The following is a 15,227-nucleotide window of genomic DNA, read 5'->3' as shown; positions in this document are numbered from 1 at the left end:
GGTCAGTATTTGTAACCATTTTAGTTTCAGAGGTACTAAGTTTGATACAAAACTTAAAAGAAGGACAACCCGTTTCGAGTCCTTCATGGAAAGACAAAGATTTTCTTCTGAGTCTCAATTTTGCTACATTCTAGTTCCCTTTTTCAGGCAGGTTAAAAAGTAGGGGATGTTTTCTCAGAGTGTGGCTACAAGAAGCTATCTTCTACCTCAGGTGTCCCAGAAAAACCCAGCAAAGCGTCTCTCTCACTAGTCTCCTCAAGCCTGTCCTCTTCCGGGAGCGTGTCAGCTGTGTCCTGCGACATGGAGTCGGCCTCCTCCTCCAGAGCCAAAGAGCTGAGGGTGGCAAGACAAAACACAACTTCACATTGTGCACTCAGTCACATAGGAGTCATAGAAATACACAACACTGTCTGTACTTATTAATGTTTATAATAAATCCGGATATCTTCATTAATTTCTTCATTTTCCTTCCAGCAACCACAAGTCACACCTAAAAAATGAAAATACGAACTCATTTTGAGAACATTTAAATGCTTTGTTCTTTCATGTTTTCACTCGTTGTATAAGTTTTTCCCCAATGCAGCTCTTTGTAAAGAGAAATGATGAGTACTTCCTGTGTTTTGAACATGCACTAAAGTTAACGACTGGTTTGAACCAATTTGCAGCCAAATAGTTCTTAGTAATCAATAATACAAGTGAGAGCACTTCTTCATTCTTTAGGATGTCAAGCAGTATAGATTTAACATCCTAAATACATTTAAGAAGAAAGTATACCATTTTGCCGATTATAAGTGATGTAATTTAAACTCAAATGTGTTAAAAGTGCGAGATACGAGATTAGGAGCGTTTCTATTGCCTCGCAAACATTTCGCTGGTGAGCCGGCTGCTCGTTGCTAATGGTGCGGGAGGCACTAAAGCTTTGTTATGCGTAGTAAAGTGCAGTAACGTGCAGTAACGTGCAGTAACTTGCAGTAATGTGCAGTAACGCTTAGTAAAGTGCAGTAGCGTGCATTAACGCGTAGTAACGCGCAGTGACGCGTAGTAAAGTGCAGTAACGTGGAGTAACGCGAAGTAAAGTGCAGTAACGTGCAATAACGCGCAGTAATGCACAGTAATGTGCAGTAACGCGCAATAGCGTGCCGTAACATGCAGTAACATGTCTGCATCTGGCTCATCACCAAAACTGCTTCACGCAATGCTTACGGTACAATCACTTTCAAAATCCAAAAGACAGGGTTGGAATACTCCCAAACTCATTGAACACACGTATTAAACAACTATTAAAGTTGGTTTAAAATTATGGGGGAAAAAACTGTGATTCTATGTGTAAATATATCTGGATTTCTTACAGTCAGAAGTTTATTTGGCTTTTATTAAAATGTATGTTTAAATGTCTGCCACCATAATGCAGCTATTGTGTCAACTCAACATCTGGATGGATGGGCGTGTGGTGTAAAAAAAACACTGCTCTTGTTAAGCATCCTCATCTTTCTTGCTACTCCAGCATACATCTGCAGCATATATTCTAGCGGCTCCGTACCTTTCAGGGCTTTCTGACGGCACATCAGTGAAAATGTCCTCTGGCTTAGGGTCGGGGATGGGAATGATGTATTCGTTGTATGAAGTTATGACTTCCTGTGTGTCTGCCTCTTGTCGGTATTCTCCGGGGCTTAGGCTCTGGTTGTAAGGGTCCGGTGGGAGGTAATGAGGGGATGGGCTGTCGAAGGATGGGTTGGCGCTCGGAATGGGGGAGGAGAGTCTGGGTTTGGTGCGGGTGACTGCCGGGTGGTCACTCTTCAGGAAGTTGTCATTGACTTGACTGTATTTCTGTTGCCAGGGAACAATAGTTTTATTATTTCAGCAACGCTGAATCTATTAGTCAACAGTTTATGAGCTTGAGGTTGCAGATTGCAGATATGAGATGTTGAGCACAAAGGATTTGACATCACAGCTGACAACACTATTCACTTTCTATCTACTTTAAGAATCAGTAAGGAATCAAACTGGTGCACAGTGTCCTCCCAACCAGCCAGATAGGCTAACTGAGTAGATTAACATTTGAAGATTAGGAGTATGTGGTGTTAAAAGTCCAACCTCACTGTTCAGAAGCTGTATATGTACCTTTTTATAGCTGTCTGCCAGCATGTTCCCAACGCTGTGGACCAGAAAGGAGAAATCAGGCCTTTTCTCAAATTTCTCGTCCCAGCACTTCTTCATGATGTCATAACTGCAAAAGAGATAACATGCAGTTAATTTTTTATTCTACATTTCCATGTCTGAGTTACTGGAGAGGTGACAAATGTGGCAGGTTTACAATAAGACTCACACTTCATCAGAGGCGTGTGCAGGTTTGGCCATTCGGTAGCCTCGCTTCAGAGCGCTGTAGAACAACTCATTCATCGGCAAATCCGGGTAAGGGGTTCCTCCTGCAGAAAGCATCCCATAAGTAAGAATGTAAGTAAATGTAGGGAAAGCTTTATTTATACAGCACTTTGTAAAACACACACAAAAAATATTGCAATACAAAAAGAGACAGACCAAACTGGAACCGAAAAAAAGTATGCCAGGGGTGAGATCTATGAAAAGGCTTGTCAATGTTTTTTTTTCTCTAAACTTTTAGCGACGCTGACAGACGATCCCTAAGGGAATCAGCAAATCAGCAAAACAGCAAAACAGCAACGGTGTGATCACCTTTTGTTTTGCATTTAAAGCAGGAGAAAAGATAAACAGATGAGATATGAGGATCTGAGTGGTCGAGAATCTGGAACAAGAAGATAAGAAATGGAACTCTGGGCAAGGTCATGCAGGGCCTTATCTGTAATTAACAAGAAAACATTTTTTCATAAATTGTTACAGGAAGCCGATGAAGGGAAACAAAGGTCTATTTCTAGTTAATAACCTGGCAGCTGCATTTTGAACCAGCTGTCATCATTTAGAGCAGCTTGATGCAGGTGTAGAGGGAATTACATGGATGGACGGGAGAAAATAAAAGTTTGGATTACTAGTTCGAGATCCGTCGAGTGCAAGATGCATCTGATTTTTTGCGATATATCTTAGCTGGAGAAAACAGGAGGCGTTCAGTTACGTGATGATCAATAAAGTCATGCACCGGCTGGAAAAGTAAAATCATAAATCTGAAGTCATGCACATTTATTTTCTGAGAAGAAGAATTGGGCCATTTGATTCTAGTTGTTATTCTGACGCATGTCTGTAAGGAAAAAGGATCTAAAAGGTCCAATTCAGATTCAGATGAGGAACCATTTTTTTTTTTTTTACAGAGGTTGGATTGTGAGTTTGTTTTCCATCATTTTAATACTTTTATAAACTGTCTCCTTTGTTTTCATGGTAGTTTACAAAATCGTGGGAAGAGGGTTTTATTTTTCCTTTCCTTTTTTTTTTAGAGGAAATGGTGATTTCAAAGCTTGACTGTGCTTAATAGGGTTTAGACCTCATAAGAGTCTTCAAACTAAATGCCATGTACTTTCCATCAGACATGGCATTTGAAATTTGCTTTGCATGCATTCAATGTCATTTTAGACACTGAATGCAGTCTGTTGTTTGTTTTGGCTTCAATAATTAACGAGGAGTCAAGCAGGTGAAAATTGTGAAATGTGACCTACATAAGCAATTAAAAAAGATGAATCCCTCTTGTGTGTATACCAGTTCTGATTTGGAATTGGGTTAATGGCTCTTTTGTGTATTAAATATGTGTGTATTTGGACTGACCCAGAGTGAAAATCTCCCAAAGAAGAATGCCGTATGACCACACGTCGCTCAAGGTGGTGTACAAATTATGGAAAATGCTTTCTGGTGCCATCCACTTCAGGGGCAAGAAGGTCTGAATGAAAAAATGTAGACATTAGACGGTCGAACAGGTAAAACATGTTTTTATATGCATTTATCTGATGTTTTATACGTGCATTCAAACTAGATAGCAACAAAAGCTAGGTGGCATAATGTGTATTTTGTTTATTAAACTTCATGATTTTATCACTTACGCTGCCCTTAGAGATGTAGTTGGAATCATGCATGATGTCTCTAGCCAGGCCAAAGTCACAAATCTTCACCAGTTTGCCCTCGCAGATCAACACATTCCTGGCAGCGAGGTCACGATGGACACACTATGGTGGAATACAATTAAATTGAATTAAAGATGTAATTAGTGAGTTGTAGAGGTTTCCCTCTGTTTCCAATCTCTATGCTAAACTAAGCTAATCGGCTGCTCGCCATAGCTTCATATTTGGAGTGCAGGCATGGTATCAATATGGCAGAGTGATATCGATTTCCTCTTGTATATCTCAGGTGGTAAACATGTGGAACTATCCCATTAAATGGAAACAAAGCCACATAATCCAGAGGAATATATCAGTAAAATATCACCAATTACATATTAAGCATAATTATCTCTCAAATCCTACATTCTTGGAGGCGAGAAACTCCATCCCCTTTGCCACTTGATAGCTGAAGCCCAACAGATCGTCATAGGTGAGAATGGAAGAGTCACTGATGGCCAGGTCCAGTCTGCCGCCACCTGAACATGATGACAAGGTGAGAGGACAAACAATGAGAAGAAGAGAAGGTGAGGAGCATCTACTGAATGAAGACATTGTCTTGTTGTTCGGGGAACTCCGGCTGTCCTGTGACTGCATGGCCTGAAATTAAGCGCATGCCCTTCACATGCTCTAACATTTGTTAGTACTTTTTGATCAAAGACCGGAAAAAATTCAAGCTGTATTCATTGATTTATGAGGAGAAAACAATGCATGTGTTCATGAAATGCACTATTTCAAGCTCACTGTTTAAGAATTCACACACAATGGTGATGATGGTTACTGTGTATCATTCTTCCTTGTATCCTGGGTTCAGCTGGTTTTCATTTACAACTGAATTTCAAATAATTTACAATTAATTAGTGTCAATACTCATCACTGACATCAACATAGAAACACAAATCAAACCTTGTTCCTGATAGATGTCCTGCTGGTAAGGCGACTCGTATGGAGAAGGCTGGATGTCCACGTACTTGATGGTGTCCATATGCTCCTGCATTGGCACGTAGATGGTGGGCTCATCTTTACTCATGTCCATATATCCTCCATCACTCTCGCTTCCAAAGGACACGTAGCTGGATGCACAAAGTGTGAAAATGCAATGTGATGAAATGACTTAAACCCATTTCATGGCATCATTTATTTCATTTAATATATGTGACAGCAGATGCACACACACACGCACATGCACACTCACACGCTCACACATTATACAAGATGGTATCTGTTCTTCTCACCCTTTCCTCTGGCTGAGTGGAGTGCTTCCTCCAGAGATGAGGTAGCCGTCGTCTTGGTTCTTCTCTGCTTGGTTCTGCAGGAGGCTGTGTTTGTTCCTGTGCAGGTAGTCCACCAGGTCGCCATAGCGACAGTACTCAGTAATCAGATACAGAGGGCCTGATTGGTGGAAAAAGAAAAGTCAAAATGTGGGTTTAACAAACTTTAATTTCCTTATAGGCAGGGTATATTTACTTTCTATCCAACAAACATATACATTAAAAGCGAATGTTATGCTGGATGAAGCTTAAATATCAACAAAAAATGAAATAATTAAATAAGTATACATGAATGCGTGAAATGGTCCAAATTAGTCAATAGTAAATACTATTCAATTATTTTTCTGACATGTTCATATATAAATTATAACGTATGTGATTTGTGTGTGTGTGTTAATACTGTGTGTTGCTATTAGTTCTATAACTCACATTTACATAACTGCGGTGAATAAATAATGGTTAAAATCATGCAGTGGTGTGCATTATAGGGGCAACAGTTGATCTTTTGATGAACTAATAAGTGTTTCCAGAACATAGACAGCAGCATTTCTACAACATGTTTACATCTGTTTATATTTTTCCTTCTTTCTTCAACAACCTCTGAAGCCATATGAATGTTTGAACTCTTGGCATGAAATTGTAACTGTCTTGCTTTATTCTCTGATGTGCTCACAGTGCAAATAGAATGTCTGTAACGTAATCATATCGAGAAAAACAAGCAAAAAAGCACTGCATGTTTTATTATTATTTGATCTTATATGGAAATTGATTTTTATCTGATAACATCTTGTTAATTAGTTGATATCAATTGTCTTCCTTGACTCATCTCATACAATGCTAAACCTTATATTTGTAATTATTAGATTGTACAGAGCTCAAACTCAGTGAGATATTCCCTTTAGAGAACATTTTATTGAAAGAAATGAATTTAATGAATTAACAGACAAATAAAAGAGACCACGGAACCACCAGGAAGGTTTTGCATGAAGAAAATGCTACCAGCTGATCTAAGGTACCATTAATGCGTAAACAGACTATAAAATAAATGACCTCATTATCATGGGTGCTTGTTTGCACAGCATGGTGCCGGTGCTCACCCTGTTTGGTGCAAGCTCCCAGCAAGTTGACGATGTTGAGGTGAGGACCCAGGTGACTCATGATCTTCAACTCTGACATCAGCGCCTGAGTCTCACTCCTCCTGGCTGTAGCTGGATGGAGAGAAAGATGTATCAAAGTAGGGCATTATGAGGCAGGTATGAGAACAGGAGAACTTAACATAGTGAGGCCAGGACACTGATGCCAAACTGCTCAATGACCCTTTGGTTGAAACTTCAACGCAGCTGGCAACCAAACTAAAGCTCAGCAGGCTTCTGCTCTCTCTGTGCTTGCAGGAATAATGCACTGGTTTCACAGTAACTGACAGCTACTGTATGCAGGGTGCTCAACTGGGATCTCCACATTGTTCACACAAGTACGCACATGGCTTTAGACTGTGTTTGTACATTGTATGTCTTACATTTCAACATTTTCACGGCCACTTTTGTGCTTGACTGGGAATGAGTGAGACCATGTGCAGTTGCCTCAACCACCCTGCCAAAGGCTCCTGATCCAAGAGTGCGACCTGAAACACAAAGAAAGGCTCAGTAGGATAGAATGGGAATGGGGCACATGGTAGACCTGAAACAGAAGTGACATTCTTCTCTGTTCATTTAAATATTAATGTAAATACAATTCTGCAGATCATAACAGATGGTCCAGATTTTTGAGCAGAAGTCTAACCATCAAAGTGTCCTGTTTGTACGGAGCAGCTGACTACCAACAACACGTCATAAAAAAATGAGGAAGAATTAGAGCCAAGAAGACGTTTAACAAACCTCACTTAGTATTCTAGCCTCAACTACGCCCAGACGACCCAAACCACCCACAGCACTATAGTCACCCGGCGATAGCTACACTCTTGTTTCTTTGCTCTTTAAGTCTGTTTAGTCTGAGATTAACAAGTGAAATGGACCAATTTTTTGTTAAAACTAACAACCACTACAAGACTACTACTACTACTACTACTACGACTACTACTACTACTACTACTACAAGACTACTACTACTACTACTACTACTACTACTACTACTACTACTTAAAAGAGAGCTATGAAAAACAAAGATATGATTTAATCAAATATATTTCAAATAAAACCCTATTGAGCCAAACATAATTGTGAAATTATGAATTGTATTGTCAGTATTTCAAATGTTTGTTTGCACAAATACATTTTGTATTTAAATCTACCAATTATTAAACTGACTATTTTTGACTCGGCTTCAAGAAATGTTAAATGCATAAAGTGACGGCACATTCAGCTTATGTAACATAAAGTGTCTCAATGGGCTTCACATCATGAGGACTCACCAAGCATCAGGTTGTCTCTTGGCATTTCCCAGGCCAGGTCGTAGGGCAGATGGATGGGGTCCACATAGATGTACTCATGACCGTCCTGGCTCACTGACTCTATCACCTTCCATCTGATCTCATAGCGAGGTTTCTGAGAACACACGCAACGACAAACACTAGAGCAAAACTGAAACACCAAAATAAAAGGCTTCTACTTTTTAATCACAAATGATTTATGAAGAAAATATGGATGGTTGAGTTTGTAACTTTGTGTCTCACTTTTCTCCACACAGCAACGAGGATGATGATAGATATGATAATGATAACCACTAAGGCTAAAACAGCAGCCAATACTGCCACCTGGGAGTACAGTGCTGCAACAGGAAAAAGGACACACAGCATTAAAGGAAGAAAAGGTTGTATACAAGAAACATTTAGTTAACCAAGTTGTCTCAAATATATACACATAAAACTTCCCTTTATAAACATGTTGGCAATAATTCTGTAAATAAAGCTAGAGTTAGACATATACTAAAAGCCCGAAGTACAAATACACATTGTTTTCTGTTTCTTAAAACCTTGTACCTTGTGTCTCTAAAATGTAACTTTTTCTTGTTCACCATGTTTGTTTAGATAAACCAACTGTGATACAAGTGTATGTTTTATTATTATCATGTTTTAATTGTCTTGTCTAGATAACTTGTATTCAGCACATTTACATAGTGAAACTGATAAACATGCATACAATACAATGTTCACTTCCTTTGGTCCTTTGGTACTGAACTATAAAACACTGGTCGCACTTTATAATAAGTACACACTATTTAGCATTAATAAAACATGAATAAACACTGAATTCATTTATAAAGCATTGTTCATTACACTCATTAGTATGCAATTCATAAACACAGTTATAAATGTTTCATTCTTGATTAATAAGCTTGGGTTCATACTTTGTAAATTATGGATTCAGTGTTTATTCATGCTTTACTAATGCTAAATAGTTTGTACGTATTACAAAGTGCTACAAACACACTAAACCGTGACATTCTTGCGGTGACACCTACTGCTGGACACCAGTTTGACGTCTCTCCTGTCGATGAGTCCTGCTTGGTTGCTTGTCTCACAGCGCACTGTGACCTGCTGGGGCTTGTGGAAGGTCACCTGGCTCCGCGCCTGGCTGGTTTTACGGGTATCGCTGTAGCTCACATTGGTCCGGATGCTCAGCACCTCCAGCTCTGGTATCAGCGGCTGCCACACCGCTGTTTGGTTGCTACACCTGCAACACGGCACGAGATCAGCGGACAGAGTCAAAAGAAGTCAAAGCAGACGCACAGAATTTGAAAGTCAAATACATTTCTGTGACTGATCCGCCCTCCGATGTTTGTTATGTGACAGTTCAGTGATGAATGGGTGACTTACTGGTGCATGCTGTCACAGCTGTACCACTGGATGGTCGGGGTTGGGACCCCCTCAGCGACACAGGTCACCAAGTGTCTTTTCCCAGGAAGGTGGTGGTCAGTCAGGTCTTTAATCTGAGCGGGGACTACACACAGGGGTGCAACGGACATTAATCATTTCTGATGTGCATAAAAAACATTTCTGTCCTTGACTTTTCGTGTGCACTTTCAAATCGTCGGTCTAGGAATTTATGATGTACAAGAACACACTGTGTACACTGTGAGGATTCTTAAAACAGCCTCTCACCTTGGACCTCCAGGTCAAAGGTCACTTCCTTTGTGTCATCTCCGTTTGTGACAAGGACAGAGTAGCGGCCTTTCTGCTCCTTCCTCACCCTCACCAAGGTGAGCAGAGTGACATACCTGAGGTAGAAGGTGAGACAATAAAAGATATATATGAGTATACACAGTATACGCTCTTTTCCCACAACATGTATGAGCTGCCAACCTTTTGTTACAAAGGGATGAACATTTTATCCATGAATATGTCAAAGATGATTGCCAAGAGGCCAAAGATTTAATTTAATTTACTTTTACATGCAACAAACAGCTGCTTATCACCCTGTTTATCTTGAGCAAACAGACCCATGTTCTCTCTGTTAATAAAGTACCAATCAGATATGTGGTCATGTTTCCACTCCTTCTGGGAGGGCATACTAATTTATAGATGTATTTCAAAGGAACTCAGTGGGACGAATTGGAAATTTGTGTTTGAAGAAATAGAGTAACATGTTTGTTAAAAGAAGGCTTATCCATGTGAGTCGAGCACGTGGCTGATGTTTCACTGTTGATGTGTGTTGCACAGAAATGTGAAAACATGGTCCTGCAATTACAACATTATTTGGCATTTTACTGAAAGACATTTGTGAGTTGTGACAGGTATCTTGTGTTTATGGTTCCCGTGTGATGAATGATTGGAGTCCTGCCCTCTAGAGAGTATAGTGTTTCTCTCTGCGGAGGCCTTATCTAGTGGTGACTGACAAGAGCGGGATGCCTCCGGAGGCTGCCCCCCGAACAGAGGATCAGAGCTAATTATCTAAATGTATAAACTTGTATGAGACAATTGCTCCAAGGTGTGTAGGTGACTTCACTGGGTTTGGCTGAATGTTTCACCTGATCCCATGCTCTCGTCTGGTTGTGATGGTTTTATCTCCCTTGATTGAGGCGCCGTCTTTGCTCCAGCGGACCTGCGGGTAAGGGTAGGCCTCAACCTCCACTCTCAACTCCACATTCTCTTGCAGCTTGGCTGAAATATTTGTTTGCGGAGCAGTCTTCACATCCACGAAGCCTCGCTCTGAAGAAAGAAAATAGTATCATCAGTAACTTAATGTAAATGTCTTCTGCTCACGATCTTTATTATATAATTCTGTGCAGGTTAAGCACTATGATCGATCTCTCTCCTATACAAATATTCATGTGCTCCATTGTTGATCTAAAATCATTGATTATAGCCTAGTTATATTATTTATTAAATTCAAGTTACTTCCCTGGACAGCAGCGACAGTACTGCTGCTGTTCACTACTGACCTTCTGCAGACAATAGCTGTCTTTTCCACTGAGATGTCCAGCGAGCACTACTAAACTGCCTTAGTCTCCATGGAGCATGGCGGTTCAAGTAATTCAAGGATTTCATAAACATAGCACACCTCGCTGCAGATAGAATAAGCATTAACAGACCCAAACGGGTTCAGTAACTGTCAAGAGAGAAAAGGAGGAGAAGTTCTGCATGATGAATCCTTGATTATTTGGTGTTTATTCTCAAAAGTCTAAATATAGAGTTGCTGTACCCCCCTGGTTTGAAGCTCGGTTTTTCAAGGTGTCCCTCAGGGCATCCACACCATGTGAGCGGTTTATTTCACACGTTGAACAGAAATAAATAGCAGTCATCTTCATTTCCTTTAAAAGAAGCACCTCTTTCACCTTGACTTGTAAAGGTTTACATAATGAGCAGTCTTCTCTGTGTCAGCGAAACACAATAATAATCTGTCCAGCATCCGTTTGTTTTAGTTTTGTGTGCATGTTTGGGTATGGTCTAACCGAGCACAGTGATGTTGATGCTGGCAGAGGCCCTCTGGTCTTGGATGCTGTCGTGGACATGGCAGACGTACTGTCCGCTGTGGGCCACCGTGGCTCGAGGGAAGATCAGGTAGGAGCGCATTTTCATGACAGGCAGGATGTCTGTCAGTGGCTCGACATCAACGACCTTGAAGAGAGAGGAATGACATCTGCATAACGAGGCTTCCTGAAATTATGTAGTTACGTAGGCAACATTATTTTCAGTAAAGATCTGAAAAAAAGCTCAAAAGCTGAAACTTCCATCGTCAACATGATCCAAAGATTAACCCAAAAGGAAATGTTTAACAGATTATTACAATACCAACACCACATGTTATCAGTGGCATTTCTCTGGGGGATAGACATTAAGGTGTGTCTCTACATCTTGATGCAATTTGGGCTCGGTCATGAGGCCCTGAGAGAGGATCATGAAGGGAAAGCTGAACAAAAGCGCTTGTTCACTCCACTCCTACTCACCTCTCTGTTGGGGATATCCCAGGAAAAAGACACAAGCTCCACTCCGTACACTGTGCAGTTCACTGTCAGCGGTTCGCCCTGTTTCAGGATGGTCTTTGAGGCATTGATGTAGGCGTCGATGGCCTCGGGGACTGAGACGGGAAGAGAGAGTGTGGGGAGAGGAGGAGGAAGAGGTGTTGGTGATGATGGTTTATTGTGGAGAAAAATTTCCTTTACTACTAATCAATAACAGAATTGTTGAAAAATTGACACAGAACTTAATATTCTTTTTCTCTTCATCTCATCAGAACAAAACATGTTAAAGCTCCACAAAAGTAAAAGAAAACAAAACAGCTCTACATTTTTTTCTATGCACATTATTGCACTTTGAGACCAAAAGTCCAGTATGTACTTAATTATCCCCTCACAAAAAAAAAAAACGACACACCCTCAAGTAGAAAGTCTTCCACCAGAGAGTTGCAATGTGACCAGAGCGTATGTGATAATAAGGGAATGATTGATACTTTTGGACTGACAATACTTTGGCTACGAAACTTACAGATTTTGCTGCATAAGGGTTTGAAGAAATGTGATTGACATGTTCTGGTTGTTTTTCTGGTGCTTTAAAAAGATAGACTCATAAACTTAAATAGTTTGGGTGTAGGCTGAGATTAAATTGAAGGGGTCAACTCTGTGTGTGTTTGTGAACTCTCTGGACTTTCAGCACATTCAGGGGGGTGATATCGATAATGACCACATTTTTATTTTGGGAAAAGTTGTTTCTCCAACCAAACTCTTTCATCTGAACACCTACCGACAATGCTGAAGACGTAGAAGGCCTGAGACTCTTTCACCTCGTTGTTCAGCTCTCCCCGACACACATAGGTCCTGTCCTCCAGCGGCGCCGTGTACCCCTCAGTAGGAACATAAAGCCCGCTGATGGGCAGATCAGTGTCCTTCTCATACAGGGTGACGGTGATGTTCGGATTGGTGACCACGCAGGGGATGGTGCTCTCCTCACTGGTCTTTGTAACCATGCCATGTGAGCGCTCTATGAACCACACATCAGGGTCTACGGGCAGAAACACCACTCGTTTGATTATCTAAATTGCGAATCAAACAATTATTGTGTGTTCAGTTCTATAACTCATCTGTACAGTATCCTGTTTTTACAGTTAGATTACATGACATCTGTGTCTTCTACAAACAGATAATTATATAAATTGGCTCAGTTGAATTGTGAGCAAAATGTTTTTTCAAATCGTTGCATTTTTTTGTGTGCTTTTTTAGCATGCTTTGTGACTTCTCTAAGTGTACATTATTCTGTCACTTTTTGTGAGTCAGCCTAATTGTGTCTTTGATATCAGGCAGCTTTTACAATAAACTGGTTAAATGAGGCCTCACCTGGGACAAAAATAGCAACCTCCTTTGTTTCTCCAGTGTATCGATCGGTGCACTGATACACCCCTGTGTGCTTCCAGCTCATGTTCCACAAGGTCAACATACTGGATGTGACGTTGCTTTGCACAATCTGGTAGCTTTGACCATCGTTTTGAACTTGTTCTGCTTGGAAGTACGGCACATCGTCCGTCTTGAACTCCCACTTAGTGTCTTCTGAGCCAGAGCAGGTGAGGGTGAGAGAGGAGCCCTCAGCCAGGACGAGCTCTTTGTCATCGGGTGTGATCTCCAGACAACACAGCTCGGTGCAGAAACAGAGGAGAGCTGTGGTTGGCACAACAAGAAAGAAGATCAGGTTGGAGGCCAAAGAGGCAGCAGCGTGAGGTCAAAGGTTAAGTCAACAATACATGCCAGATCCTGTTCTATCTCTGAATGATGAAGGATACGAGTTGTGTGGAGTGGCTATGTGGGAGGATAATGATGCCTTGTCAGTGACAGATGTATTTTAAATGGTCGAGGTCAGTTTGAATGCATCCGTTGTACTTTACATCAAAGTATTGTGTTTTTGTGTTCTCTCACCGGCTGGACGGCTAATAAATAATCTAAAAAGATACATTCTTATTAAGATATTTCAAATATTGACTGTATTACTGTCAATATAAAAAACAACTTTTGAAATCGTCTACCTCCTCAGTAAGCAGAACTTTTTCATGACTGCAAATCTGATTTTTTTCTTTTAATCGTATAAAGTTTCATTTGGATATGTTGTAAAAAGAAAAAGTGTAAAATACTCCCCCTAAGCTTGGCATCATGCTCCTCGCTTCACTGAAAAACAACCTACGTTACAGATTTTAATTTTTAGTTTGCTTATTGAAATTGAGTCCTCACCTGTAACTGTGACAGTCAGATGGAGCGTGGATGCCGTCACCCTCCGCATGGTGGAAGTCTTCAATGCACTTTATTCTGCTGAAAGAACAGAAGTTATAACAACGCTGGTTAATCTTCATGTACCCTTTTTGGAAATACCATGCCTTGCACATTGCCTCGGTCAATTTTTCAAGAAACACAGATCATCCTGTCCACAGAAAAAAAACAGCAGTAAAAGCTGCTTTGTCTTCACTCCAAGAAACACATAACACCACCACAGTTAGCACAAGGCTTTATCTATCATGATGGATTGATTCCTGCCCTCATAAGCTCCACCGCGTCAGATGGAAGCTGACATTGCACATCAGGACGATCTGCTTCCAATCAAAGAAAATGTTCTGCTTGTACTAAAGGAAACACATATTATTTAGTGGGCTGTCAATCTGCTTTCTTTAATGGTTTCTGGCCGGCACACGGAGGTGCAGATACAGCTTACTCTGGAGGTATTTGATGCCTCGCTGCATCAGGACAGAGCAACAATGTCTGGCTCTTTTTGTTCCTGGTCCACCAGCATTCAGCCCACTAACAAACGGGTTACTGTGTGCAGCTTTGCAACACGCTCACTGGCAACAATGCTGCGTCCAAGCTATTCTAGAGCCGTGCTGAGCCATTAATTGGTTTTGGTGTAAACAAAAGTGAAAATGAGGGCATTCACATCAGCTGCTAACACAGGAGTGTACTCAGGATTTTGAAAGGATGCTTTGGTTTTGTAACACTAATATCAAGTTTTACACCAACGTGATATTTCCATTATTTAAGAGCTATTGGGGTCAAAGGTGACAAATACTTACTGTACCTTCCTCCTATACTGAACATTACCCACAGTTAGTCAATGCAAGTAAGAAGGCAGAAGGAGAGCTTGAGGAGGGGAGGAATGGTTTGTTATTATGTTTGGGATGGGGGATAAGCCTGGCAGAAAACAGACGTCTGGAAACAGTTAAGGACGGATCACAGGCCTGTACGCAAGAGGGTGGGAAAGAGAGAGGGCGGAAGAGCGAGGCTTGGGAAGAGCGAGGGTGGAGGATGAAATGAGAGAGGGAAGTAGTGGAAAAATTGTGAAATGTATCTTGAGAAATCTTACCCCCATTAACGTTTTTCCTTGATAATGCAATAACCTTTTACAATCTCTATTTTAAGAAATTGGACTATAGTTATGCATTATGTAATAAGTGTTTTACAGATTACATTTCTCCATCTTATCGACAACACTTAGGAATTC

General features: G+C 40.8%; 1 protein-coding gene across 1 annotated transcript; it reads right to left on the bottom strand.

The window, feature by feature from the left end:
• Nucleotides 1–185: 185 nt before the first annotated feature.
• On the bottom strand, nt 186–14,018 carry pdgfrb (platelet-derived growth factor receptor, beta polypeptide; the record flags this gene model as incomplete). The annotated part of the gene is made up of 22 exons (XM_079228436.1): nt 186–333; nt 1,541–1,827; nt 2,122–2,227; nt 2,327–2,426; nt 3,727–3,838; nt 3,999–4,121; nt 4,419–4,531; nt 4,959–5,125; nt 5,288–5,444; nt 6,421–6,531; nt 6,840–6,944; nt 7,731–7,863; nt 7,992–8,086; nt 8,780–8,991; nt 9,135–9,258; nt 9,420–9,535; nt 10,286–10,466; nt 11,210–11,375; nt 11,705–11,835; nt 12,498–12,755; nt 13,088–13,405; nt 13,970–14,018. 22 exons carry the CDS (start codon nt 14,016–14,018, stop codon nt 186–188), a joined length of 3,312 nt encoding a protein of 1,103 aa, XP_079084562.1.
• Between the last annotated feature and the right edge of the window lie 1,209 nt (nt 14,019–15,227).

The sequence above is a fragment of the Taurulus bubalis genome, assembly GCF_910589615.1.
Source record: "Taurulus bubalis genome assembly, chromosome: 13".
Taxonomy (NCBI): Eukaryota; Metazoa; Chordata; class Actinopteri; order Perciformes; family Cottidae; genus Taurulus; species Taurulus bubalis.
Note: the sequence above shows the minus strand (reverse complement) of the source record. Positions and strands in the feature narration are given on the sequence as shown.